The sequence below is a fragment of the Eptesicus fuscus genome, chromosome 7 (assembly GCF_027574615.1).
Source record: "Eptesicus fuscus isolate TK198812 chromosome 7, DD_ASM_mEF_20220401, whole genome shotgun sequence".
Lineage (NCBI taxonomy): Eukaryota > Metazoa > Chordata > Mammalia > Chiroptera > Vespertilionidae > Eptesicus > Eptesicus fuscus.
In genome coordinates this window covers 65,532,919-65,559,486 of record NC_072479.1, presented here as the reverse complement: position 1 = coordinate 65,559,486, position 26,568 = coordinate 65,532,919, and the positions used below count along the sequence as shown (strand labels likewise).

The 26,568-nt window shown below is 41.7% G+C and overlaps 1 protein-coding gene across 3 annotated transcripts; it reads right to left on the bottom strand.

Moving 5' to 3' along the window:
- Positions 1–6,394: 6,394 nt before the first annotated feature.
- Positions 6,395–26,487, bottom strand: ZCRB1 (zinc finger CCHC-type and RNA binding motif containing 1). Of its 3 annotated transcripts, XM_054719150.1 has the most exons (9): positions 26,409–26,487; positions 25,181–25,266; positions 21,821–21,849; positions 19,281–19,392; positions 18,843–18,950; positions 14,671–14,783; positions 14,493–14,568; positions 13,312–13,458; positions 6,395–6,851 (listed from the first exon to the last, which is right to left on the bottom strand). In XM_054719150.1, exons 2-8 carry the CDS (start codon positions 25,262–25,264, stop codon positions 13,327–13,329), a joined length of 654 nt encoding a protein of 217 aa, XP_054575125.1. In that variant the 5' UTR covers positions 25,265–25,266; positions 26,409–26,487; the 3' UTR covers positions 6,395–6,851; positions 13,312–13,326. The 3 variants fall into 3 exon arrangements, with proteins under 3 accessions (XP_054575125.1, XP_008138788.1, XP_054575126.1); XM_008140566.3 differs by lacking the exon at positions 6,395–6,851 and having other exon boundaries at positions 13,283–13,458; XM_054719151.1 differs by lacking the exons at positions 6,395–6,851; positions 26,409–26,487 and adding an exon at positions 26,198–26,338 and having other exon boundaries at positions 13,283–13,458.
- Positions 26,488–26,568: the final 81 nt, after the last annotated feature.

Here is a 26,568-nt window from a genome sequence, read left to right as displayed (position 1 = left end):
AGAAGGAAACAAAACCAAGCTACCTGACCCAGGGGAGTCTGACCTTAGCATCTGTCAAATGCCAGGTTGAGAGCCTGAGCCTTCAAAGCCTTCAAAGCCAATGGAGGAACTTCTACAAGGCTTTATGTTCCAAAACAGTGGCTGCTACAGCACATCTTTGCTGGATTCCACAAAGGTGTGTGTGTATGTGCGTGTGTGTGTGGTGCGTGTGTGTGTGTGTGTGTGTGTGTGTGTGTGTGTCCCTTGATTTCATTCTTTCAGCCCAAGCAGATGTAAATCTTAAGTAAATTTTAGGTCTCTGCCTTTTTCTATTTATGCCCACTAGTTTTTACTGTGTCATTTGGGCAACTTGATTTCTATCCTTGGCCAATCTCTGATTCTACTTTTGCTTTATTTTACTATGTCTCATTGACCTTCCTCTGTATCTGGTTTCAACTTTTGGCTGTCTTTTATTTTTTTAGCACTTCCATAATAATCTGTAGAGACTTAGATTTATCGTGCAACACAAGATATGGGGAACTATATTAGAATAGTGTAACTGGCTTATCAGACCCTATGATCTCCCATCCTCTAAAATAATTTTATTTGTAGGCTTTTAGTTGAAGTTGGCTGACATTCTTGAATTATGATCTATGAGTAAAAATCTTGTGATGGGGAAAGCTAGAAAGTAATATTTCTTTTCTCAGTTTCCATCCTTTCCATTTATATCCAGAATGCTGAGTGTCCATGGGAGAAAGTGCTTCATTACAAGGTAAATAATAATTTTAGAAATAATTTGGAGTTATTATTCCACAAAAGTGAACACAGAATGATAACCCATTAACTGATAGAAATGTAAATAAGAAAAACTTCAATATTTTTTCCTCAAGCAATTAATGGCATTATATGTGAACCAAGTGATACCTATAATTTTCAGATTGAGTCTCAGCTGAGAACTAATTGTTCATACCAGCACTAAGGAGGCTTGCACTCCTACAAGTTGCCTTTTCATATATTTTAACTCCTTCTTTACTTCCAACACTCAGAATATAGTGCTGTTCAACTTTTATTGAATTATTTCATTGCAGAGGCAATATGTTTGTTGTAGGGATTAAATCATTTGGAACACAGCCTAGCACAAAGTACAGTTGTTTGTTAGTATAGCTTATTAACATTATAATAATGGATTAGTATCAGCATGGTGCTGGATGGAATTTAGCTGGCAAAATCTGAATTTGATCTTGGGCCTTTTCCTCCTTCTCTTTGTGTTGGTATTGAGGGAGCTAGATGCACAACAGGAGCTTAACAATACAAAAGAATACTTCATTGTTAGCTAGATCTTTGGCTCCAAATGTTAACATAAAACGCCAGAGAGCTGGACCAGAAAAAGGCTAAAATTCCACTTCTTTAAGCTAGTGGCCATAGAAACCAATAGTCAAAGCAAACCAGTGGGCAAGTATTTTCTCTCCTTCCGACCCTATACCCTATTCACACATTCAAGTCTTGAAATTTGCCGTTTCAGTGGTATGAAAATGACACATGGCAGAGCTAGAGAACAAAGGACAAATCACGAGAGAAAAATAATTCCCTGAACATTGAGCTATCCACCCCAGACCTTCTTGTGCCAGGACAAGATACTGAGCTTGATTTTGTCACCTGGGAAAAAAAAGAGACAAAGGGAGAGCAGAAAAAGCGGTGTGGTTTAGGCTTCTGCCAAGTCCTAAGCCTGACTGCCATAACCTCATAGGCACAGAATGGAGTAGGGAAAGAGCTGGTTTGGTTTTGACAGTGTAGCACTAGCCCTGAGCTCTTAATGCTATCCCAGTCTTGGTAGGACATTTGGTAAATGGTCACACATCAAGTCACTAGTCACGACTACTAAGTGTTCCTTAAACCAAACCAAACTATAAAAACTTCCCTTGTGGTCCTGACTGAATGACTTAGTTGGTTGGAGTGTCGTCCCATACAACAAAAGGATTGCTGGTTCAATTCCTGGTCAAGGCACATACCTAGTTTGTGGTTGGGTCCCTGGTCAGGGCACGTATGGGAGGCAACCAATTGATGTTTCTCTTTCACATCAATGGTTCTTTCTCTTCTCCTTGTGAACTGAGTCAGAGCTCAAAAGACTAGAACAAAGAGTACGACCTTTGCCTATGGTCAACATCTGTCTTCCAGGACTATGAAGACAATTGACAAGGATGTATGTAATATATGTGGCACATAGTAGGTTCTCAAATTGTAGCTTTATTTTTCATTTTGCTACTATTACTATTAAAGAAAAGCTATGCTAGATACTGAAACAGATAACTGAATGATAAAGCAAAAACTATGTAGTGTTTGATATAATAATTGCATCTCCCAGAACTGTAGCAAAAAGTGGTTGACTACTTAGGACTTAAAACCATAAGAGTGGTTTTATTTTCAGTCTTCTCTGTAATTGGTGGCTACAGGTGATCAAATACAGTACTTGGGTATACATTTAAGAAACTTAAAATGAGTACATAATCTGATAGCTATGTTTCATCTAGATTTACGTCACATTTAGTGTTTGGCTGGGATGTTAGCCAAAAGAGATTTGCTATCCTTTCATGAGATAAAATTATGGCATGAATCATTATCTCTGTAGTCTATTCAAGTAAAGATTTTTTTCAAAGGATTTTTAAAAGACAAACACAGTTCATAAATTTGATGTACATGCGTTTCTGCAATTTGATTCTTGAATTTCAAACAGTATGGTGGAGAGGGTATGCATTATCTACAGCTACATGTTTGGGTGTATCAGAGGAGAACTAAGTGAAGGAATGCAAAAACATGTGTTGTTTTTTTTCCTACTTAAAAGGAGGCAGAGATTCTACTAGTATATAAAAAGAGGCTTGACATTTTCCAGGCTAAACTATTATTTATAGTACATAGAACACAAAATATAGATGTCTTTGTGAGCAAGGAATTTAAAAACCAATTATCATGGGCTTTTAACAGTTTAAGACAAATGCAAAAACAGCTCATACTGAGATCATGATCCAGTACTGCAGCCATAAAACATTCAGGTCCATCCTTAGAATTCTGACCTTAGAATTAGCTATGGAAAGTAAAACGTGGGTTTTAAAAGACCAGTCCAGTAAGATTGTATTGGGGTAACTAAGTATTTTTTCATTTACACTGGAATTTTTGGTTGATAAGCTTTCACAGTATGCCAAATTAATCTTTAATCTTCTTTTAAAATATATTTTTATTGATTTCAGAGAGTGAGAGAGAGATAGAAACATCAATGATGAGAGAGAACCATCACTGATTGCACACCCCCCACTGGGGATCAAGCCCTCAACCTGGGCATACGCCCTTGGCCGGAATCGAACCTGGGACCCTTCAATCCACGAGCCAATGCTCTATCCACTGAGCCAAACCAGCTAAGGCAACATTATTATAACATCTACGTATTAGCATCTGGCATTCTATTGATGTTCATTCTATTAATTCCCTTGATAATCATTTAAAAAATATATTAGAAAAAGAGAGTAGGAAGATAAAGCCCAAGCTAACTCCTATAATTTAAGTAAGATATGTTATTTAGACAGACTCTGCATAAACTTAAAGATCATCTAATATTATAGCCATAAAACATGTAGGTTATTTAGCATCTCTGTGACTTGGTTTCTTCATCTGTAATATGGGCATCCTTGAGTTCTTAGGAGGATTAAATTGGAAAATACATTTAAAGTGTTTGGAATTCTACTTGGCACATATTAAGCATTCAACATAGGATATATGTTATCAGTAGCAGTGGTTTGTATGTGAAATGGTGGCTTAACATCTATACTAATAAAAGGGTAATATGCTAATTAGATCGGGCATCTTCCGGACATCCTTCTAGACATCAGCTAGACAAAGCCATGGTGGCGGGGGCTGAGGCAGAGGCGTTTAGGGGCGATCAGGCTGGCAGGGGAGCAGTTATGGGGTGATCAGGCCAGCAGGGGATCAGTTAGGGGTGATCAGGCCAGCAGGGGAGAGTGGTTAGGGGCGATTGGGCCAGCAGGCAGAGGTGGTTAGGGGTGATCGGGCTGGCAGGGGAGAGTGGTTAGAGGCGATCAGGCTGGCAGGCAGAGTGGTTAGGGGTAATCAGGTAGGCAGGGGAGCAGTTAGGGGCATCAGGCAGGCAGAGTGGTTAGGGGCAATCAGGCAGGCCGGCAGAGAGGTTGGGGCGATCAGGCAGGCAGGCAGGCGAGCAGTTAGGAGCCAGTGGTCCCAGATTGCGAGGGGTCCTGGATTGGAGAGGGTGCAGGCCAGGCTGAGGGACACCCCTCCTCCCATGCATGAATTTTGTGCACCGGGCCTCTGGTGTAGTTCTTTGAGAATAAATAAAGGGCATACTGTTTTAGAATCTACTCACCTAAAATTAGGAGAAAACATTTTATCTTTTCTAATCAATAAAAATAAAATTTCTAAAAAATACCCAATGTGACCGACAGCAGATGCCCTCTCACTGCAACAAGACTTGATGGAGATGTCTCGTACCCATGATGCAGGGAACTGGGGTTTTTGATATCTAAACCCAGCCTAGAACCAGGAATGCTCAGGGCCTACTCAAGAAGGCAAACAATCCTTTCCACTAATATTTACAGGGTAAAATAAGATGGTTGTTAGAGTATTAAATTTGACAGTAAAATAGTAGTCAAGTTTTCAGGCTAATTTAAATTGGCTAATTGTAATAAGCGAATATTCTAGAAAAATCAATTGTACTGGACAAAAAAGCTGTTCCTAAAGTGTTAAATAAAATTTTTATTGGTAGTTCATCTCATGGTAAAATTGCATAACATGTAATGAACCTAAAGCAGTCACATTTTAGTGCAAAAAATTAAAATTTAAAAGCTATCAAGATTACAGCATGAAATTTCCAAAAGCCTCCTAATATTTAAACCAAAAAAGGGGGGATAGTAGAAGAATATCATGTAAGGATATTCTTCTTGTAAGTAAATTACAAGGATATTCTTCTTGTAAGTAAATATCTTGTAAGTAAATTACATCTAGAAAATTTTTACTTTAGAAAATTAACTTTCATTTGTAATGCTAACAGCAAGACACCCATGTAAAACATACATGGTGTCAAAACAAGCCAAAGGAAAATCGTTTGGGCAAAAAATGAAAAAGGATCGCAAGTCAAATTTATAGAAAAGATTCCTTTATTAACTTTTGGTCGAGAATATGTTTGTATATTTTCAGAAAACAACTCCGAGACCATGTGGATTCCTGCAACAGAGAGGAATTGACAGGAGTGCTCCAGACATGAAGTCAGAAGAGAAACAGTCCAGAGATGGAAGACACTGACGATGCCTTGCCATACTAGCAGCCAGCAGCTGTGAGTCACTGCAGGTTGCCCAGGACCAAACCAGAGAGGGTCAGACCTGCATTACTACCATTTGTCCACCATCCAGAACTGAAATATCATTGCTGTTATGTACACATAAGGAACTGTTTGACATAGAAATTGGGACTCAAAAGAACTCTTGGCCCAGAAAGAAACTCACTATAGACTGACTCATTTGCCTCTCAGCATAAACATTATTGCTTGTCTCATTTTCGGTTCTTATAAGTGTATTTCTAGTATCAAATGAGCTCACTCATCTAGGGGAAATGATGAACAACATAGACTGAAGAACAAGAACAGCATCAATCAGACTGTCAGACCTCAGAGGGAAGGTAGGGGAGGGTGGGGATAAGGGAGATAGATCAACCAAAGGACTTGTGTGCTTGCATATGAGCCTAACCAGTGATCACGGACACCAGGGGAGTGGGGGCATGCGTGGGGAGGGGTTTGGGATGGGAATGGGGGGGATGAGGACAAATATGTGATACCTTAATCAATAAAGTAATTAAAAAAATACCCAATGAAAAATTAATACTTAGTGAGCATTCAGTAATACATTACATAATTACTATCATTACGCATAAGAAACAAAATAAACTTAAAACATTATGCATAATTCATAAAGTAGTGCTTATTATTGTCATATTTTATTCTTTAAAAATTTCCCCTGAATTCAGAGGTTCCCTAGAAAACTTTCCATTGTAGATTATTAGTATGTTGAACCCCATTATAACATATCTCGTTCAAAACGTCTTACTAATTTGTTACTTTGTTTAAGTTATGGGTCAAATAATATTTCTCTGAAAAAAAAAAACTTACATTAAAAAAGGCATTAGTTTTCCTCACAAACAACAGGATTGTAGGAATCCCTTTCACGTCCCGTGTGGTTCAGGGTTCCAGTTCAGAGTTCGAGTTCTGGAGAAGGGCCGCACACAAATGAAAGGAGACTTGAAGAAATTCAATTTGGCGAAATGGGGGGCCAGGCAGTAGTCCACCTCTAGTGGGAGAACTACTGACTGCTCTGGCCCTGCCATCCCTTTTATTGAGGCTTTGGGGAAAACATCTTAGCCAGGATAAACAGAAACTTACATGTAGCCCTTAGGCAGGAAATAACAGAAACTTACATGTGTCAAACAAAGGTGGAGGTTGCTTCAGCTAACAATGTCTCAACTAAAGGGTGAGTGGTTAGAGCAATTAAGGTTGTTGATCAGCCTTCCTGGCTTCCTGTCAACATCTCTCTTTTAGTGAAACTGATTTGTTTTCGGCACAGGATTTTTTGTATATTTGTGTTTAGTAAGGCAGTATAATAGGCATAATTATTTTTCCAAATGTATTTAAGTTCTGAATTACTCACCATTAGTGCTATGGGATAACTTCATAAAACTTGGTCCTAAAAAAATAAAACTACTCCTTTCAATCTTCTGCACATTTTATGTATCTTTTTTTCTCGCATAAATTCCAATTGTTTTAACATACATTCAACCCAATTTCCAAATGGATACTTTCAAATCTAGAGAAAGAAGAATAAAGGAATGTCAGAAAAAGGGTTAACGACAAAATGGAATTTCTAAAACTCTGGAGATTAATGAAAAAGGTGGGAGAAGGATGACATGGGAAAGAGAGGTGTAAGAGAAGCACTGAGTCTAATCCAGTGCTGCGCTTAATCTGTTTCCATGTCTGATGACAGACTTTGGAATTGTCTTTGGGCCACAGTAATCAGAAGACTTAAATGGGTTTGATATTTAAGAGAACTCATTTGCATGGCTGTCAGCAGACAAGCTGGTGCTTTCTCTCTGCTGGGAGCTCAGCTAGAACTTCTCACTGAGTGTCTGCACATTCTCCATGTGGCTTGTTTTTCACAGCATGACATCTGGTCTCACAAGAGGAGCTCCTTGAGTGCTGGCCCTCAGAACAAGTGTTTCAAAAGGCTCAGGTGGAAGCCTCAAAACTTCTTATGGCCTAGCATTGGAAATGCCAAAATATCACTTCCAAAATGTTCTATTGACCGAGCAAGTCACTGAAAGTCAGCTCAGATTCAGAGAGAGGAATTGGACTCCATCTCCGAATAAGACGTGTAGCAAAGAATTTGTAACCATCCTTAATCAACAGCAAATTTGAAGGAAACATTTCTAAAAATAAAAATCATTCTGAAAAATAATTAAGAACTCCGTGCTAGTGTTTCCCAGAATTTTTGACAAAGTTTGAGAAATAGTGCTGGGCCTTGTCAGAGCCTCAGCAGGGGTAAGGCCTGTTAGCTGCCAGGAGCCACGGGGGTTGCGGAGGAAGATGCTGACCGTCATGTGTCTCTGGTGGCAGAAGCCTTTGTCTGGTAGATCCCAGCTGCAGAACTTTGGCCTGAAAATGCTACATTATATCAGCAACTGAAAGGGGAGCAAATTTTGCTTTCTGACAATGCCGCCTCTCTAGCTGTGCAGGCCTGTTTGTGCTTATTGACTGTGTGACTTGTGGTATATTACTTCACCTCTATATAATAAACTTGCTTAATTAGACTTGCTTTCTGATTTAGCTAAACTTTTTCTAGCCCAGTGAAGCACCCTAACTTCTCTTTCAGGTAATTGTCAGCAACACAGCAGTAAATATTAACATGAAGCAGATTATTATTGTAGATCATGTAGGGAGAACAAAGGGTAAAATATTTAACTGCAGCAGTATTTGACTATATTCTGCGCGTGAGAAAACCTGAAGTCATTTTCAAGGTCCACCATTTCTTACTTCTTTTCAGTTGGGTCAAGTTTCTAAACTTTTTAAATCTCCGTTTTCTGGCTAATGAAAATAGGATTCTACTGAGTCTTCTATCTACCTACACCAGGACTTCTGTGAGGATCAAATGAGACGAAAATGCTTCACAGACATTTGGTTAAAGTGTAAAATGTTTGCACCTGGTAATAAAGCAAGTCATATTCCTGGGCTGAAGAAACTCCAAGGAGGCTAGTTGCTAGGGAGAGGAAGCCAGGCATTGCTACGTGATGTTATTACCCAGTGCCCACAGCCGTTTCCAGGCTGAGCTGGGCTGGGGACCGCATTTCGAGCCATGGGGTTTTGACAGCATGGCTGTGATTTGGTGGTGTGTTGGGGCCTGTGTCCCACATGGGGGAAGCCGAGTGTTGCTTTGTTGGCACCAGGTCTGCAGTGCTGTTTATTTGTAAATGGCCAGTGTGTCACAGCAGCTCCTTCATTGAGTGTCTGCTCCCTGGTGGTCAGTGCGCATCATAGCAACCGGTTGGATGGCCAGAGGGACACTTAGCATAATAGCCTTTTATATATATTCTAGAGGCCCGGTGCACGAAATTCGTGCACGGAGGAGGGTTGTACCTCAGCCCAGCCTGTACCCTCTCCAATATAGGACCTCTCGAGGGATGTCCGACTGCCCATTTAGGCCCAATCCTGGTAGGCAGTCGGATCCCTAAATGGGCAGTTGGACATCCCTCTCACAATCCAGGACTGCTGGCTCCCAACTGCTTGCCTGCATGCCTTCCTGATTGCCCCTAACCTGCTTCTGCCTGCCAGCCTGATCACCCCCTAACCACTCTGCTGCCAGCCTGTTTGCCCCCAACTTCCCTCCTCTGGTCACCCCTAACTGCCCTCTGGTCACCCCTAACTGCCCTCTCCTGCAGGGTTGATCACCTCCAACTGCCCTCCCTTGCAGGCCTGGTCCTTCTCAACTGCCCTCCCCTGCAGGCCGGGTGCCTCCCAACTGCCCTCTCCTGCTGGCCATCTTGTGGTGGCCATCTTGTGTCCACATGGGGGCAGGATCTTTGACCACATGGGGGCAGCTATATTGTGTGTTGCAGTGATGATCAATCTGCATAGTACTCTTTTATTAGATAGGATAGAGGCCTGGTACAGGGGTGGGGGCCAGCTGGTTTGCCCTGAAGGGCGTCCCGGATCAGGTGGGGGTTCCCTTGGGGCATGGGGCGGCCTGAGCGAGGGGCCTGTGGTGGTTTGCAGGCGGGCCACGCCCCCTGGCAACGCAAGCAGAGGCCCTGGTATCTGGAATTTATTTTCCTTCTACAATTGAAACTTTGTAGCCTGGAGCGGAGCCAAGCCTGGGGCTCCCTCTGAGCCTGGCAGCCATTTGTGTTGGGGTTATAATTGAAACTTTGTTGCCTTAAGCGGGTGGGCCTGGCCAGGGTGTGCGGAAAGCTTTGCTTCCCCTGTTGCCGCCGGCAACCCTGGCCTGCTCTCTCAAGCTCTATTCTGCCGCCATTTGTTTGAATTTGTTTACCTTCTATAATTGAAACTTTGTAGCTTGAGTGGAGGCTTAGGCCTGGCAAGGGCAGGCAGAAAGCTTGGCTTCCTCTGTTACCTAGGAAACCTTGCTCTCTGTGGCTGTAGCCATCTTGGTTTGGGTTAATTTGCATACTCGCTCTGATTGGATGGTGGGCGTGGCTTGCAGACATGCCGGAGGTATGGTCAATTTGCATATTTGTATATTATTAGATAGGACTAGAGACCCGGTGCATGAAATTTGTGCACGTGTGTGTGCGGGGTGGTCCCTCAGCCTGGCCTGCACCCTCTCCAATCCAGGAACACTTGTGGGATGTCTGGCTGCCAGATGTCTTGCAGGGATTGGGCCTAAACCAGCAGTTGGACACCCCTTTTTGTAATCCGGGACCCCTGGCTCCTAACAGCTCACCTGCTTGCCCCTAACCACTCTGCCTGTGGACCTGACCGCTCCTAACTGCTCTCCCCTGCTGGCCTGGTCACTCCTAACTTTGCTCCCCTGCCAGCCTGGTTGCCCCTAATTGCCTTTGCCTCAGCCCCCGCCACTGTGGCTTTGTCTGGAAGATGTCCGGTCTAATTAGCATATTACCCTTTTATTAGTATAGATATATTTAAGGCAGTGCCTGATGCACAGGGCTAAATATGTGATACAAATTCTTTCAGATAATTTGTTAAAAAACTGTTTTTGGATTTAACTCATTTTGAGTATACTCATAAAGTCCTAACCAAACTATAACATCTCATTTATAAATTGTTTTTTTTGCACAGAGCTATGCATCTGAAAAGATGTGATGAGAAATGCAACTCTCTGGGAAAGGAGTTTGCTTAAGACCACATTGTATAAAAGCTGTTATATTTCTGGTCAGCTTACTATAGGTACCAGATCTTAACTAAAACTACTAATTGATTCTATGTATACCTAATTGATTTTATCTATACCTAAGGATTCTTAAAATTTGGATCTGATAAAAGCAATTTTAAAAGTAATTGAGCCCTAGCTGGTTTGGCTCAGTGGAGAGAGCGACGGCCTGTGGACTGAAGGGTATGGGTTTGATTCCAGTCAAGGGCACATGCCCGGGTTGCAGGCTTGATCACCAGTGTGGGGTGTGCACAAGGCAGCTGATCACTGATTCTCTCATCATTGATGTTTCTATCTCTCCCTCTCCCTTCCTCTCTGAAATCAATTAAAAAATATATATATTTTTAAACTAATTGATAGTGGTCTGGCTGGCATGCCTCAGAGGTTGAGCATCAACTGATGAACGAGGAGGTCATGGTTCCATTCTCAGTCAGGGCACATGCCTTGGTTTTGGGATCGATCCCCAGCATCAGGCGTGCAGGAGGCAGCTATCAATGATTCTCTCTCATTGATGTTTCTCTCTTTCCTTCCTCTCTGAAATCAATAAAAAAATATTTAAAAAAAGTAATTGATAGTGGCTAAACCCATTCTGTGGACTTATGAGTTGTCTCTGACTGTAATTGTTTGCATTGTTACTTTAGTAACAGTGCTTATTGAACTGCTTTCCAAAAAGGTTTTAAGCTTTTTTCCATATTTTCTGCAAATAGTCTGTGAAATTGCTTATTATGGGAAATGGCTTCTTTTTGTTTGGTGCTGCATCTATATTTTCTCTGTGTCTCCTGCTCAGCTGCCTTGGTATTCTGTCTTTGACAATGACGAAAGGAGAGCTTAAGATTCTTTTGACAGGATAAGTCATTTCCACATTGATTCCAACCTGAAAATAGATGAAACATTGTATAGGAACACCCTTAATTCTATGTGGGACATTTTAACCCATTCACCCATTTCTGAAGCTGAATGGCTGTTATGAGATTCCATGGCCCTTCCTGTCACCTATCACTCTTCTATATATGATTTGAGTCTAAATGACTTATTTATCTATGGTATATTATATGCAAAACTTCAAGTACTTCAAGACTTCTCTAGATATGGTAGCCAAGGTTTTACTATTCATACATCTTAATGCCTACATATTTCATGATGACTGTTGTGTTCCACATATATGCACACTTACCTCATTGCAATCTAGATTCTTTGCTGGCAAGCGGTTAACACTTTCATTGCCTGTGTAGTTTTCAAAGTGGAAATATTTTTATTGCTTTTAGTAATTTAAGAAAACTAATAAGTGGGTGTTCTTTTTAAGAGCATTCAAACACTATAGAAATATACAAAAATAGAAAATTAAAGGCTCCATAATCCCATTCCCATATAACTATCTGCAGAAGGTATGGGCAGATTGTCATAAATAAAAAGATATATAATACATAAAAAATGAGACAATAATTAACTCTGCAAAAATATAACAGAACACTTGTTAGTTCAGAAGTGAACAGTATTTACATGGTCATAAAATAAAAATGGACTTAATCAACAATTTTAACATAACCATACTGAGAAATGGAGGAAGGCAGTGGGGAGTATAGAAGATGGAAAAATCCTCTATTGCTTTATGAATTAAGTGAAAAAATATATGCATCTTATTTAGAAAAATATATGTACATATGAAAAGAAACACCTTAAGTTAGCTGCTTTTGGGGAATGGAACTTGGGTCCCAAAGGCAAGGTAAATTAACGCTGTTTGGTGATAAGCATTTTAGAGCTACTTTATATTTTAGGGGAAATTACAATGTATCCAGATTGGGATCAAGTTATAAGAAATAAGGTGACAAACACCCCTATTAAAAACAAAATTCTCTTGAAAAAATTTTAAATATTCAATAACAATACATTATTCAACTTTTCCAGTCTTTATGAAGGTTTTTTTCATTTTTAAAAAAAATATATTTTATTGATTTTTTACAGAGAGGAAGGGAGAGGGATAGAGAGTTAGAAACATCGATGAGAGAGACATCGATCAGCTGCCTCCTGCACACCTCCTACTGGGGATGTGCCTGTAACCAAGGTACATACCCTTGACCGGAATCGAACCTGGGACCCTTCAGTCCGCAGGCCGACGCTCTATCCACTAAGCCAAACCGGTTTCGGCAAGGTTTTTTTCTTGCTGGTGAAATTTATTTTAAAAGTCCTCATGTAAACTAATCAAGACTAATATATTTTTTAATGAACCCTCAAACAAATCTTTTTAATATATACCTTATTTCTTGGGATGACAATAGCATTATTATATATTGTTCTTTTTTATTCAAATATACTATTTTCAAGATTAATGGTTATTAACAAATCTTTATTATTAATACTCTGCTACGGCAAGATAGGAGCATGATACTTTAAAATTTCTTTTCAATATCTATTTTATAGTAATTTAAAAAGTATTTATTGATTTAAGAGAAAGAGAAACAGAGATAGAAATATCAATGATGAGAGAGAATTGATTGGCTGCCTCTTGCAAGCCTCACACTGGGGATTGAGCCCATATCCTGGGCATGTGTCCTGACCTGGAATCGTACCGTGACCTCCTTGGTTCCTAGGTCGATGCTCAACCACTAAGCCACACCAGCCAGGCTGTTGTTCCACTTTTTTATGCATATATTGATTGATTCTTATATGTGCCCTGATTGGGGACTGAACCCGCAACTTTGGTGTACTGGGATGTCGCTTTAACCAACTAAGCTGTCTGGTCAGGGTTAACTATTTTATAGTAAAAAATTATTTGGCATTAAGTATTTGTATGATCACATTCTAAAAACAATCTTTAGTCCCAATTGAACTTGGTACTCTAAGATTAAAATTTTTTTTTAATATTTACATAATAAATATAATTTTAATCACTAAGTTCTTCCTCATCACTGAAATATGTGCTTTTCTTTATCCTTGGGCGTCTTGAATCATCAGAGGTTGAGGGACCCTCTGAACTGGGTTTCCACCTTTTTTGCTCTTCTTCAATTCTGGCTTGCTGTAAGAAAACAAACAAAACCAGGAACCTGTTTAATATTATTTATGGTACATTAATTTAAAACAATGCAAAAACACACCACACGTGTTAACACTTCCCACCCTTGCAGTCCATGCAAACAATTCTATTCCATCAAGATGCTCCTCCCTCACTCTCTTTTTTTTTTTTTTTAATATATTTTATTGATTTTTTACAGAGAGGAAGAGAGAGGAATAGAGAGTCAGAAACATCGATGAGAGAGAACCATCGATCAGCTGCCTCTTGCACACCCCCTACTGGGGATGTGCCCGCAACCAAGGTACATGCCCTTGACCGGAATCGAACCTGGGACCCTTGAGTCCGCAGGCCAATGCTCTATCCACTGAGCCAAACCGGTTTCGGCCCTCACTCTCAATATATTCCAGTTTCACCATGTTACTCAAAATTATTTTAGGCAATTTCTACTAATTAACAGGCACAGTAAATGAAGCCTATTTTCCATTCCTGCTGAAGGTGGGAATTATAAAATATGAAATTAGTTACTAAAAGGAAAAGTAAATTGACATATACATTTACCATTTGTCAACTACATTCAAACAAAATATCTGGTTATATAAAAATTAGGATTATGTATCCTTCTTGAAAAAAATGTTTCATATATTTGTATTAGGGTCTTTAGTGGTCAAAGATATGTTTTTGGTTTTGTTTTAAAGAGAAGCTTCTTTCAAAGATATCTTTTCAATATCTTTAATAAAATCTCTCTGTTGGGCTAAACTCACTTTAATAAAATAGTTCTGTTCAATTCTATAATGAAAACAAATTATATGATATTAAAAGTGTTATAGAGCCCTTAAAATCTAAGAGCCAATAGGAATTTTCCTATCATACTGTTTCTAAAGACCTTAGAAAAGCAGCCAGTCTCCTGAAGTTTAGGAGGAGAAGGGGAAAGACAGGTTGCCACGACGAGGAGATGATTAATAAAGTAAGCAAGGAATATAAAACTGTTAACCCAAGGCTGCTACGGCATGGTGCCTTTTAAAATAACTACTTAGTACCTGGAAAGCTATGGCCTGACTGAGGCTGTCAAGAGCAGGATCTTCTCCTTCATCTTCACTTTCCTCTACTTCTTCACTAAATTAAAAAAAAAAAAAAATCAGAATGCATTTAACCAATAGTAAAAAGACTAAAGCAACACTATAATGTATTTACGGTAGTAAAAGTGGATATACATACATTTCTTCTTCTGGTTCAGGAATTTTCTTTTTTTTCTTTTTCTCTTTCTTCTTTGGAGGTTCACGTTCTCCAAGCATATTTTTAGGACAGGCATAACTTAAGTGTCCACTTTCCTTTTGTTTCCCATTAAGAAGGAAAGGAAAAATATTATATTTGTTGTGTTATTAATAGAAACTTGCCTGGTACCCAAAGACTAAAAGGTGTTAGAACTTAAAAAAATAAAAAAAGATATAGTCACACTGGGAACATACATGAAGAAATTAACAAAACCCATTAATATTTAGAAGGAAATTTTAACTCCTAATAAACTATTTTAACAATTAGGAAGTATTTTATAAGTCCACAAAGAGCTAAGAGTAAAATAAGTTTTCTTCCTCCAAACATTTTAAATACAAGCTAAAAAACTCAAAATTTAAATGGACTATCTACCTTGATATAAACATTTCAAGTTATTATTTGATAAAATTGGGACAAAACTACTCCTAACTCCCAAGATATTGCTTAAAATTATGTTTCAAAATCAAATTTAGTTTCCTCACTTTTCCTATTAATTAACTTCATTTTGTTTCTTTCATATCTAGACTATCCCTGCACTGTCCAATATGGTAACCACTAGCCATACTTCTTTAGTGGTTAGTGAGAACCTGTTTAAATTGATGTGCATTATAAGGGTAAAATATATACAAGATTTTGAAGACAATAAGAAAAAGAATGTAAAATATCTTAATTTTAAAACATATTAATTACAATAGTTCAAATGATAATATTTTACATTTTAGGTATAGTATATTGGGTTAAGTAAAAGATTTAAATTTTATTTCTTTTTCAATGTGGCTACTAGAAAATTTAAAATTACATTTGTGGCTAGCATTGTATTCATATTTGACAGTGTTAGACTAACCATCTATCCTATCTAATAAAAGAGTAATATGGTAATTGACCATCATTCTGTGACGACCACAGCCAATCAGGAGGGAATATACAAATTAGCAGGACAAAGATGGCGGCGGCCACGGAGCCAGCTGGAGCGGCCAGGAGGCTTGGGTCGCACGGGCCAGCCGCTGAGGGAGGACCTGCAAATGGCCCTCAGCCCCTCACTCAGGCTGGCCACACCACCATTGGGGCGTGGGTCCCCGCTGGGGGGCGTGGCCAGCCTGCAAAGAGCCATCAGCCCCTCACCCAGGCTGGCCAGAGCCCCCAGCAGGGACCCCCATTCTGAAGAGGGTGTGGCCAGCCTGAAAATGGCCCTCAGCCCCTCACCCAGGCTGGCCATGCCCCCCAGTGGGGACCCTCACCTCATGGGGGTGTGGCTGGCCTGCAAACTGCCCCCGCCCCTCGCCCAGGCCACCCCGCCCCCCGAGGGAACCCCCACCCTGATCCGGGACACCCTTCAGGGCAAACTAGCCACCCCCCACCCATGCACCAGGCCTCTATCTGTACTAATAAAAGGGTACTATGCTAATTAGACTGGGAGACCTTCTGGAAGTTCTTCTGGACAAAGCCATGGTGGCGGGGCTGAGGTAGAGGCAGTTAGAGGCCAAGAGGGGAGCGCAGTTGTGGGTGATCAAGCCAGGATGGGATGGCAGTTGTGGGTGAGTAGGCTGGTGGGGGGGCAGTGGGGGTGAGCAGATAGGCAGGGGGGACAGTTGGGGGCAAGCAGACTGGCGGGGGGGCAGTTGGGGGCGAGCATGCCAGCGGGGGGCGGGGGGGCAGTTGGGGGCGAGCAGGCTGGCAGGCAGATTGGTTAGGGGCAATCAAGCAGGCAGGCAGGTGAGCGGTTAGAAGCCAGCAGTCCCGAATTATGAGAGGGATGTCTGACTGCCGGAATCGGGCCTAAACCGGCAGTCGGACATCCCCCAAGGGGTCCCAGATTGGAGAGGGTGCAGGCCAGGCTGAGGGACCCCCCCCATGCACTAATTTCATGCACCGGGCCACTAGTCCTATCTAATAAAAGAGTAATATGCAAGTTAACCATCACTCCGCTCTACCCACAAGCCACGCCCACCAGCCAATCAGGAGCAAATATGCAAATAAACCCAACCAAGATGGCTACGGCCACAGAGAGCAGGAGAGACGCTTGGGTTTCCCCAGCAATGGAGGAAGCCAAGCTTTCCGCCTGCCCTTGCCGGCTTAGGCCTCCACTCAAGGCTACAAAGTTCCAATGATAGAAGATATATAAATCCAAACAGAAATGGTGGCAGCCACGGAGCTGGAAAGAGTAGGAGGCTAGGGTTGCCCTCGGCAATGGAGGAAGCCAAGCTTTCTGCACACACTGGCTGGCCCAGGCCTCGGCTTAAGGCTACAAAGTTTCAATTATAGAAGATACATAAATCCCAACAGAAATGGCTGCCGCCACAGAGCAAGCGGAAGGCTTGGCTCCACTCCAGGCTACAAAGTTTCAATTGTAGAAGATAAATAAACCCCAGATACCAGGGCTTTCGCTTGGGTCGCCAGCAGGTGTGGCTGGCCTGCAAACAACCACAGGCTCCTCGCCCAGGCCGCCCCACACCCCAAGGGAACCCCCATTCTGATCCGGGACACCCTTCAGGGCAAACCAGCCAGCCCCCACCCGTGCACCAGGCCTCTATCCTATCTAATAAAAGAGTAATATGCAGATTGACCATCACTCCAACACACAAGATGGTTGCCCCCATGTGGACACAAGATGGCCACCACAAGATGGCCAGCAGGGGAGGGCAGTTGGGAGGGACCAGGCCTGCAAGGGAGGGCAATTGCGGGCGATCAAGCCTGTAGGGAAGGGCAGTTAGGAGTGACCAAGCCAGCAGAGGAGGGAAGTTGGGGGCGACCAGGCTTGCAGGGAAGGGCAGTTGGGAGGGACCCAGGCCTGTAGGGGAGAGCAGTTGGGGGGACCCAGGCCTGCAGGGGAGGGAAGTTGGGGGCAAACAGGTAGGCAGGGGAGTGGTTAGGGGGTGATCAGGCTGGCAGGCAGAAGCGGTTAGGGGCAATCAGGAAGGCAGGCAGGCGAGCAGTTGGGAGCCAGCAGTTCTGGATTGTGAGAGGGATGTCTGACTGCCCGTTTAGGCCCGATCCCACCCACTACATCCCCATATTTTTGGCCTGGATGAGCACAAAGCCTTTTTGGTTAAAAACCTTTCCGGGAATGAAAGGCTTACCTTTTTGTTGTTTATTGCCCTGGTACAATTCTCCTGATCCCTGATCCCACCAGGATTGGGCCTAAACTGGAAGTCGGACATCCCTCGAGGGGTCCCAGATTGGAGAGGGTGCAGGCTGGGCTGAGGGACACCCCTCCCATCCTGTGCACGAATTTCGTGCACCGGGCCTCTAGTATATACATATAAGCTTAAGTGATCGGTAAGACCAAACAACCGGAATGACTGGAATGATCAGTCGACCAGTCGCTATGATGCGCACTGACCATCAGGGGGCAGACACTAAATTGGCAAAATATTATAGAAACAGGCAATATCCTATTAACACAAATATTTATGGGTCACTAAAATCTTTCAAGACACTAACATGCCGGAAACCTAACATTGAGACATTGGAAGTTAAATGTGAAAAGGGAATTAGGAATGCTTTGGTCAACCTTAATCGCTCTGAATGGTCAGAGTTAGTCACTCATTGTTTAGTTGAGACATTGGTAGTTAAAGCAACTCTCACCTGTTAATCATATGTAAATTTTTGCTGATTGTCTATTATTGGAATTTCCTGCCTAAAGGATATGGGTATATCTCAGAACCCCAATAAAAGGGATGGCAAAGGCCAGAGCACGGAGTAGTCCTCCCACTAGAGGTGGGCTCCCACCTGGTCCCCCTTTAACTCAAATTGATTCTTTTCTAGCTTCTTTTCATTTTGATTGCGGCCTTCTCCAGAAACTGGACCTGAGCGGGAACCCTGAAACACGCGGGACGTGACAAGGGATTCCACATAAATAATTAGTCAATACTTTTTAACCTAACAGTTTTCAAAGATTTAGAAACTGGAGAAAATGTCACTTTGTATCACCTAACTCAGGTTACCTTTACATACTCCATTTCAATTGAGTTTGCTTAGATGAGTAGAGTCCCAAATTAGAACAACTTTCATATCCTGATTTTAGCCATCCAGAAGTTTAGAAGAGCACAAATAAAACACTGGTGTGAAAGTACTGTAAACTACAGAAAATTACATTAAGTTTTAGGTATACTCACCCCACATTCATAACACTTAGATTTATCAAAGTAGTTTCGTCTTCGGATGAACTCAGCTGCTCTTCCATTGTCAATAGCAATGCTTGCTTTTATCACTCTACCAAATAACTAAAGCAGAGAAAATGTAAATGCAGAAGATGTATTCACTGATCCCATTTCCTGAAACCTTCAATTCCATTTTATTTTTTAGATTATTCTAGCAATTGACTACTTAGATGTGACAAATTCTGTTCTGTAGAATAGACTCTTACTTCCTTATTCTACCAATGTTTTGGGAACCCAGTACAGTTTTGGCATCTTTTCTTTTCCACAAGTTAAATAACCTTAGAACCTACTGATATCTGTTAGACTTGATCACCCACTATATCCCCATATTTTTGGCCTGGATGAGCCCAAAGCCTTTTGGGTTAAAAACCTTACTGGGAATGAAAGGCTTACCTGTTTGTTGTTTATTGCCCTGGTACAATTTTGTGCAGAGTCTTTATCCAAAAACAAAATAAATGCAACACCTTTACTCTTCCTGGTATCTTTATCTTTCATTATAGTAACCCTTAAGAGCATAAACAAATAATTAAAAATAATGAGGCAGCAATAAATAAAACAGATATTAATAATAACTTGGAAGACACCAGTATTCAAAAAGGGTTAATAAAACATTTACAGAGTAAGAGAAATGAATACATTTGACAAATAGCTTATCTCTGCAAAGTTATGGGATATCAAGAATGGAAATAAGAAAGTATGATAATGATTTAACTAGTGAACACATGTATGATTAGGAGTGTCTGATAAATCAAACTGTAATCAGAGGCTTAAGGATGAAGCAGAGATTACAGAGACAATGGAATCTTGAAGACTCAGCTAATTCCTCTTCTCTACTAAGTTTTGTAGAAAAAAACAAAACGAAGTATTCTCTTAACACAAAAAGTAAAATTACTTTTTTTTTCTAGGTTTTACTCTAACTACATTCTTAAAATTCTTTTAAAGACTCTCCAGCTCTGTGGTTCTTAGTCATACCACCCAAAGTACCTAAGTGATAAGAGCAGAGTCTGCTCTTTCTCCTGATCCCTTTCACATTCTTAGTCCTTTTTGTCATTAAATATAGTTTAAAAGACAATGTTCAACAGGGCTCTTTGGAGAAATGGCGGATTCCAAGGCTGGGATAGAGTTTTATAAGGTGAACGATTTTGTACGGAGTGGCTATAGGGTTAAGCCTCGAGATTGACCTGTTGGCAAAGCCACAAACAAGTCCCAGCTTAGAGGGCACAGCCCTCTTAGCATAATTAAGCTTGACCTTATGACAATCCCTAGATCTTATCTGGGTAGCTAATGGGCTGTGGGAGATGCAGCAAGTGTTGCCAAAACAAGTGAAACTCAAAAGAACATTGTAACTATGGTGACCACTACCTTTGGCTATAAAATAAAGGCTCAGCTTGCCATCTGGATCTCTCTCTGTGGCCTTAGCCAGGCACAGAAGATCCACCTAGACCCAGGTTATTTTTTTTGTCTCTCTTCAATCCTTCACCGCCCACAATCAGGCTAGCCAAACCCTTGGCTGTGCTGGCCCGGCACACTATTTTCTTTAACTAGAAATACTTTCTCCACCTTTCTGCTAGCCTCTACAGAAATCTAGTTATGTAAAAACCATGCCTCATCTCATCTATAATAATAAAAGGGTAACATGCTAATTAGACTGGACGTCTTCCAGACGTCCTTCCTGAGAAAGCTGGGGCGGAGGGAAGCCAGCCTGGGTCCTGGGTGCTTGCTGGTGGCTGGAGAAGGCAAGCAGCCCGGGTCCCAGGTGCCTGCAGGCGGCCCGAGGGAAGCCAGCCTGGGTCTCAGGTGCTTGCTGGCAGCCAGAGGGAAGCCTGGGTCCCTGGTGCCAGCAGCTGGGAGAAGGAAGCTCTACTCTTTCATGAATTTTCGTGCATTGGGCCTCTAGTGTATTATAATAAAAACTTCTTTATGGTTGTTTCTATTAAGCCTAGCTCAATATGTTAAAACAAAAAGATAGATGCAAATGGGAAATTAGTTTCTCAAAAGAGTACATCTATTTGTTTATTCATGTTGTCATTCAGTTACTCAATTAGCTGCAAGTCCAGGCACTAAATATTGATAATATAAAGGCAGTAAAACAATGTCATTCCCTCATTTAAAACTCTTTAGTGGATTCCTGTTGTTCTTAGGATGAAAACCAAGTATCTTGTAACATGGCCAAAAAGCAAGATTAGGAACCTGCTTCTATCTCTGGACTTAACGTTTCTCCCTCTTGTTCACTCACCTCTAGTCATATTAGCTTTCTCTGTTTCATGATGTCACTTTATTTTCTCTTGCCACAGGGCCTTTGCACAAGCAGTTTCCTCTACTGAAAATGTTTCTTCCATTTGCTTTGCCTACTTAACTCTTACTCGGTCTTTAGTTTTCAACTCAATGGATCCTGACTTAGGTAACTCTACCCTTACTGTCTAGACTAAATCAGGTCTTCCCTGTCATGGGTGCTTATAACTCTGTGTCTTTAACTTCATAGCATTCTCTTAGTTATATATTTGTATGGAAATTCATTTGAAGTTTCTGACAGACAGGGACAAAACAAGAAAAGGTAATGGTACAGTTAAGGGAGTAGGCTCTGGAATCAAACTGTTGGATTTAAATAGTCTCCACCACAAACTATCAATATCATTTTAGTTTTACTGTGTGCTTCAGCTTGTCATTTATAATAATACCAGGATAATAATAGTATTTACCTTAAAAGGCAGTTGTCAGAATTTAATTGTCTTTCAAGAAAACTGTTTATACATGTTTACATACATAGAAAAATGACATATATATGTAAAAATGTTAACAATAGTATTTTTATTTAGTTTGTTATATCAAAAACTTGTTTTATAAAATATAGTTAATTGACTACCATTAAAAATGGAGAAGTAAATTAAGATAAACTTTTAAATGAACTTTCAAAATTTTATGTGAATACTTACTTTACAACTTTGCCATACTTGGAAAATATCTGAAACAAAATACCACATAGCAATTTACAATTTAATTTAAAAATCACACAAAAACATTAAATTTTCAGGTTGTATACACTTGCCACATTTTGTTATAGTTTATGAAAAATTTTAGCCTTTAAGTCTGTAAAATAAATTTTTTTAGTGACTAGAATAATATTTTTAATTTTGTTATTGGAGTCCAGGTATCTGTCTCAGTTTCTAAATTTCTGACAAACGAGTACATACAGAGGAAAAAACCCACTCTTCAGGTGTGGTAGATTGAAGGCACACACATTATACAGTTGCTGTGTTACTGTGGTATATCTATGGCAACTATCAACTCCACCACAGCTCCAGAGAATCCTTGTATTTCAAATGACAATGTTGCACAATATTCCCAACATCGTGATTCCCAGCCTGCTCCCACCCAATTAAGCAATCACTGTTTCAGAAGACAGATCCTTAGATTGCTTATAAAACAAAACATAAAACAAGAAAGCTCCTGTAATGAAAAATCCATTCCCCAAATCTCTTTCTGCCCCCCTTAATGTGTTGGTGAAACTTTATAGTTGGCCCTTTCTTCTCTTTTACTTCTACATCTTCACCCTAAGCAATCTCACAATTTCACTTATTGCTTCAGCCAATACTTATATAGTAACTAGAGGCCTGGTGCAGGAAGTTCATGCACGGGTAGGGTCCTTAGGCCTGTCTGGCCATCAGGGCCAATTAGGGCCTTCCGGCTACCAGCCAGGGCCTTTCTTCGTTCTACGCTTCCCCCTGGAGGTCAGCACTTGTCAAAGCGAGCTATCAAACTCCCGGTCGATCTCCTGAGGGGACACTTTGCATATTAGCCTTTTATATACACTGAGTGGCCAGATTATTATGATCTCTGAACGCATAATAATCTGGCCACTCTGTGTGTGTGTGTGTGTGTGTGTGTGTGTGTGTGTATACACGAGGTCCGGTGCACGAAATTCATGCACAGAGGGGGGTTGTCCCTCAGCCTAGCCTGTACCCTCTCCAATATGGGACATCCCTCTCACAATCCAGGACTGCTGGCTCCCAACTGCTTGCCTGCCTGCCTTCCTGATTGCCCCTAACCGTTTCTGCCTGCCAGCCTGATCACCCCCTAACCACTCTGCTGCCAGCCTGTTTGCCCCCAACTTCCCTCCTCTGCCAGCCTGGTCACCCCTAACTGCCCTCTCCTGCAGGGTTGATCACCTCCAACTGCCCTCCCTTGCAGGCCTGGTCCTTCTCAACTGCCCTCCCCTGCAGGCCGGGTGCCTCCCAACTGCCCTCTCCTGCTGGCCATCTTGTGTCCACATGGGGCAGGATCTTTGACCACATGGGGGCAGCTATATTGTGTGTTGCAGTGATGAGCAATCTGCATAGTACTCTTTATTAGATAGGATAGAGGCCTGGTACAGGGGTGGGGGCCAGCTGGTTTGGCCTGAAGGGCGTCCCGGATCAGGTGGGGGTTCCCTTGGGGTGTGGGGCGGCCTGAGCGAGGGGCCTGTGGTGGTTTGCAGGCGGGCCACGCCCCCTGGCAACGCAAGCAGAAGGCCCTGGTATCTGGAATTTATTTTCCTTCTACAATTGAAACTTTGTAGCCTGGAGCAGAGCCAAGCCTGGGGCTCCCTCCGAGGCTGGCAGCCATTTGTGTTGGGGTTATAATTGAAACTTTGTTGCCTTAAGTGGGTGGGCCTGGCCAGGGTGTGCGGAAAGCTTTGCTTCCCCTGTTGCCGCCGGCAACCCTGGCCTGCTCTCTCAAGCTCCATTCTGCCGCCATTTGTTTGAATTTGTTTACCTTCTATAATTGAAACTTTGTAGCTTGAGTGGAGGCTTAGGCCTGGCAAGGGCAGGTGGAAAGCTTGGCTTGCTCTGTTACCTAGGAAACCTTGCTCTCTGTGGCTATAGCCATCTTGGTTTGGGTTAATTTCCATACTCGCTCTGATTGGATGGTGGGCGTGGCTTGTGGGTGTCGGAGGTATGGTCAATTTGCATATTTGTCTATTATTAGACAGTATATATATACACCCATGTCCCCTCCCCCTGGGCAGGCTGGTCGGACCCCACCCATATATATATATATATATATATATATATATATATATATATATATGTATATGTATATGTATATGTATATGTATATTAGAGGCCCGGTGCATGAATTCGTGCATGGGTGGGGTCCGATCAGCCTGCCCAGGGGGAGGGGACATGGGTGGTTGGCCGGCCGGCCTGCTGGTTGAACTCCTGGTTGAGGGGACAAGTTGCATATTAGCCTTTTATTATATAGGATTATATAAGATATACACTGAGTGGTCAGATTATTATGCGTTCAGAGATCATAATCTGGCCACTCAGTCTATATAGATAGTTCTTATGATGTATTGCTTCTTAGAAAAGTGTTTTTGAATACATTAATATATGCAATCAATGAAGATAAATTTTGAGTCCTATGAGTAACTTGTATAATGCTGGAATGTGATATAACTGGATTGCTGTGTAGCCACACTGAATTCTGAAGGCCAATAGAGACAGCTTTCCATATAACACTTTCAAGAGGCTTCTCATTTCACTCAGAGTCTTTACCATTATCTGTGTAGGCCCTATAAGGCATCCCTGCATGGGCTTACCTCTGACAGCTCCTCCTCTTCTCTTCACTTGATTTACCTTGTGCCTGAAATGCTTATTTCCTAGACAGCTGCCTTTACTTCCTTCAGGTCTTTTTGAAAAGTCACCTTCTCAATAAGGTTTTAGACCACTCATGTAAAATTTCACCTCCATTCCAAACCTAACATTTAATAACCCTCCTTTCCTGCTTTTTCTCCTTAGCACCTAACATCTTAGCATTAACTGTGTATTTAACAAATAACATCATTCGACTTTTTTTATATTTCACATTGTCTACCCTTTTATTGTGAATGCCAAGAGGGATTTTTCATGTTTTTGTTTGTTGATGTGTTCCTAGTATCTCTAAGAGTGCTCAGCATACAGTAAGTGTTCAATAAATACAGAAATGTCTCTATTTTGTAACAAGGAAGGAAGCTAAAGTTTTCTCCTCAGTTCTTTGGGATTAAAACTATCTTAAGTAATTAATCAAGCAATATATACTATCTGTGCAGCATCTCTCTACTTAACATCTACCTCAAGTAGCACAGAGAAAGAGGGCACACTTGGAAGGAAGGATTCATGTCATTCCTTCCAGTTTTTCTCAGCCACCCATCTGCAGGACAGGCATTGCAATGTACTTATTAAGAATTTTACCAAGGAGAACTGTTTGCTTTAGCTACAATTGTTTCTCAAATAGATAATTCAGAAGATAATAGTACTATTAATAAAACTTACCCGGTATAAGTCATTGTTGGTCAGGGAAAAGGGCAAGTTGGATACATACACTGTGCTTTTACTTGGGGCCAATCCACCACTCATTTCTGAAAAGGAAAACAAACAGATCCAAAAGCAATCTAAGCCAGGATGTTCTTCATTCCAAGTAAAACCCAAATACAAGCAATCACTGATTTAATTATGCCAGATTCAGACATCTTCCTTACTTCTTAGTAATCATTAATAATGACTCCCAGTTGGGTGAATTAAGGAATTACTTTTCTCCAGACACCACTTACTAGTAACAGAGTTTTCTGGTCCTATTTCAAGTGGATTCTTCACACTAACCCTTTCAGTGCTGGCCTATAGTGTGAATGAAGTACGTTTTAAACAGATAAGAGAAAAACTCTGGCCCTAGCTGGTTTGGCTCAGTGGATAGAGCATGGGCATTTGGACTGAAGGGTCCCAGGTTGATTCTGGTCAAGGGCACATGCCTGGGTTGCAGGCTCAATCCCCAGTAGGGGGTGTGAAGGAGGCAGCCAATCAATGATTCTCTCTCATCATGGATGTTTCTTCTCTCTCTCTCTCCCTCTTCCTTCCTCTCTGAAATAAAAAATATATTAAAAAAAGAGAAAAACTCTGACATTACTAATCTTCCCTAAAGCTAAGAGCAAAAAGTGCTTTCAAATATGCACAATACTTCGCATACACACACAGCAGAGAGAGCCTGGGACCTCAGAAAGAACTTAAGCCATGGATTTCCACGAATACTTTGGTTGGGCACCTTTCTGGTTGTCTTAATATTTTTCTCTGGAATGGCATTAAGAGGAAATTTTTAGCCCCACATTTTGATGCCCATAAAGTCCAGCAAACTTCCTGAAAGTTCTATCTGGCTCAACCGCGGTCAGATTTTCGAATTAAGAAGCGTGTGTGGTGTATCTTTAAGAAGGGGGTTTCGAACGCTCACAAACGGCAAAATACTGATTCGAAGGCGTGCCCATTCGCGCGGTACTGGGAAAGATGCTCTGGGGAACGTACTTAGGCAACTTCAGAAACTCAACCGCGGTGGATCTCTTTTGAAAAGTTTCCCATTTGAAACGCGTTAGCCGTCCCGGTGAGAACTGCGCAGGCAGCTAACGGTAAAGGTCCAGGAATAAAAAGGCAGGCGGGAGAAAAGGCGCGTCCTTTTCGGCTGCGGGGTCTGGGAGGGGCTGGCAGGAGGCAAGGCCGCGGCGGAGGAGGCGTTTACCTTCCAGCGGGGCGGGCCCGGGCGATCGGAAGAGCGCGAGCCCTCGGCTCCGGGGAGGGGGGGGCGCTCAACCCCGACGACTCCTTGCCCCTCGTAGTGGCCTCGGCATCGCAGGGACTGGGAAGGTTCCGGCGCCGCGGACGAGAAGGCAGCTCCGGTA

Bases quoted from the DNA above. Each gene is read 5' to 3' on its own strand.
- ZCRB1 (XM_054719150.1), bottom strand. From the start codon at position 25,264: ATGAGTGGTGGATTGGCCCCAAGTAAAAGCACAGTGTATGTATCCAAC. The intron at 21,850-25,180 runs GTAAGTTTTATT...ATTTTGTTTCAG, and splicing joins CCAACAATGACTTATACCGG to ATATTTTCCAAGTATGGCAA. The intron at 13,459-14,492 runs GTACTAAGTAGT...GTTTTCTTACAG, and splicing joins GTCAGGCCATAGCTTTCCAG to CAAGCCAGAATTGAAGAAGA.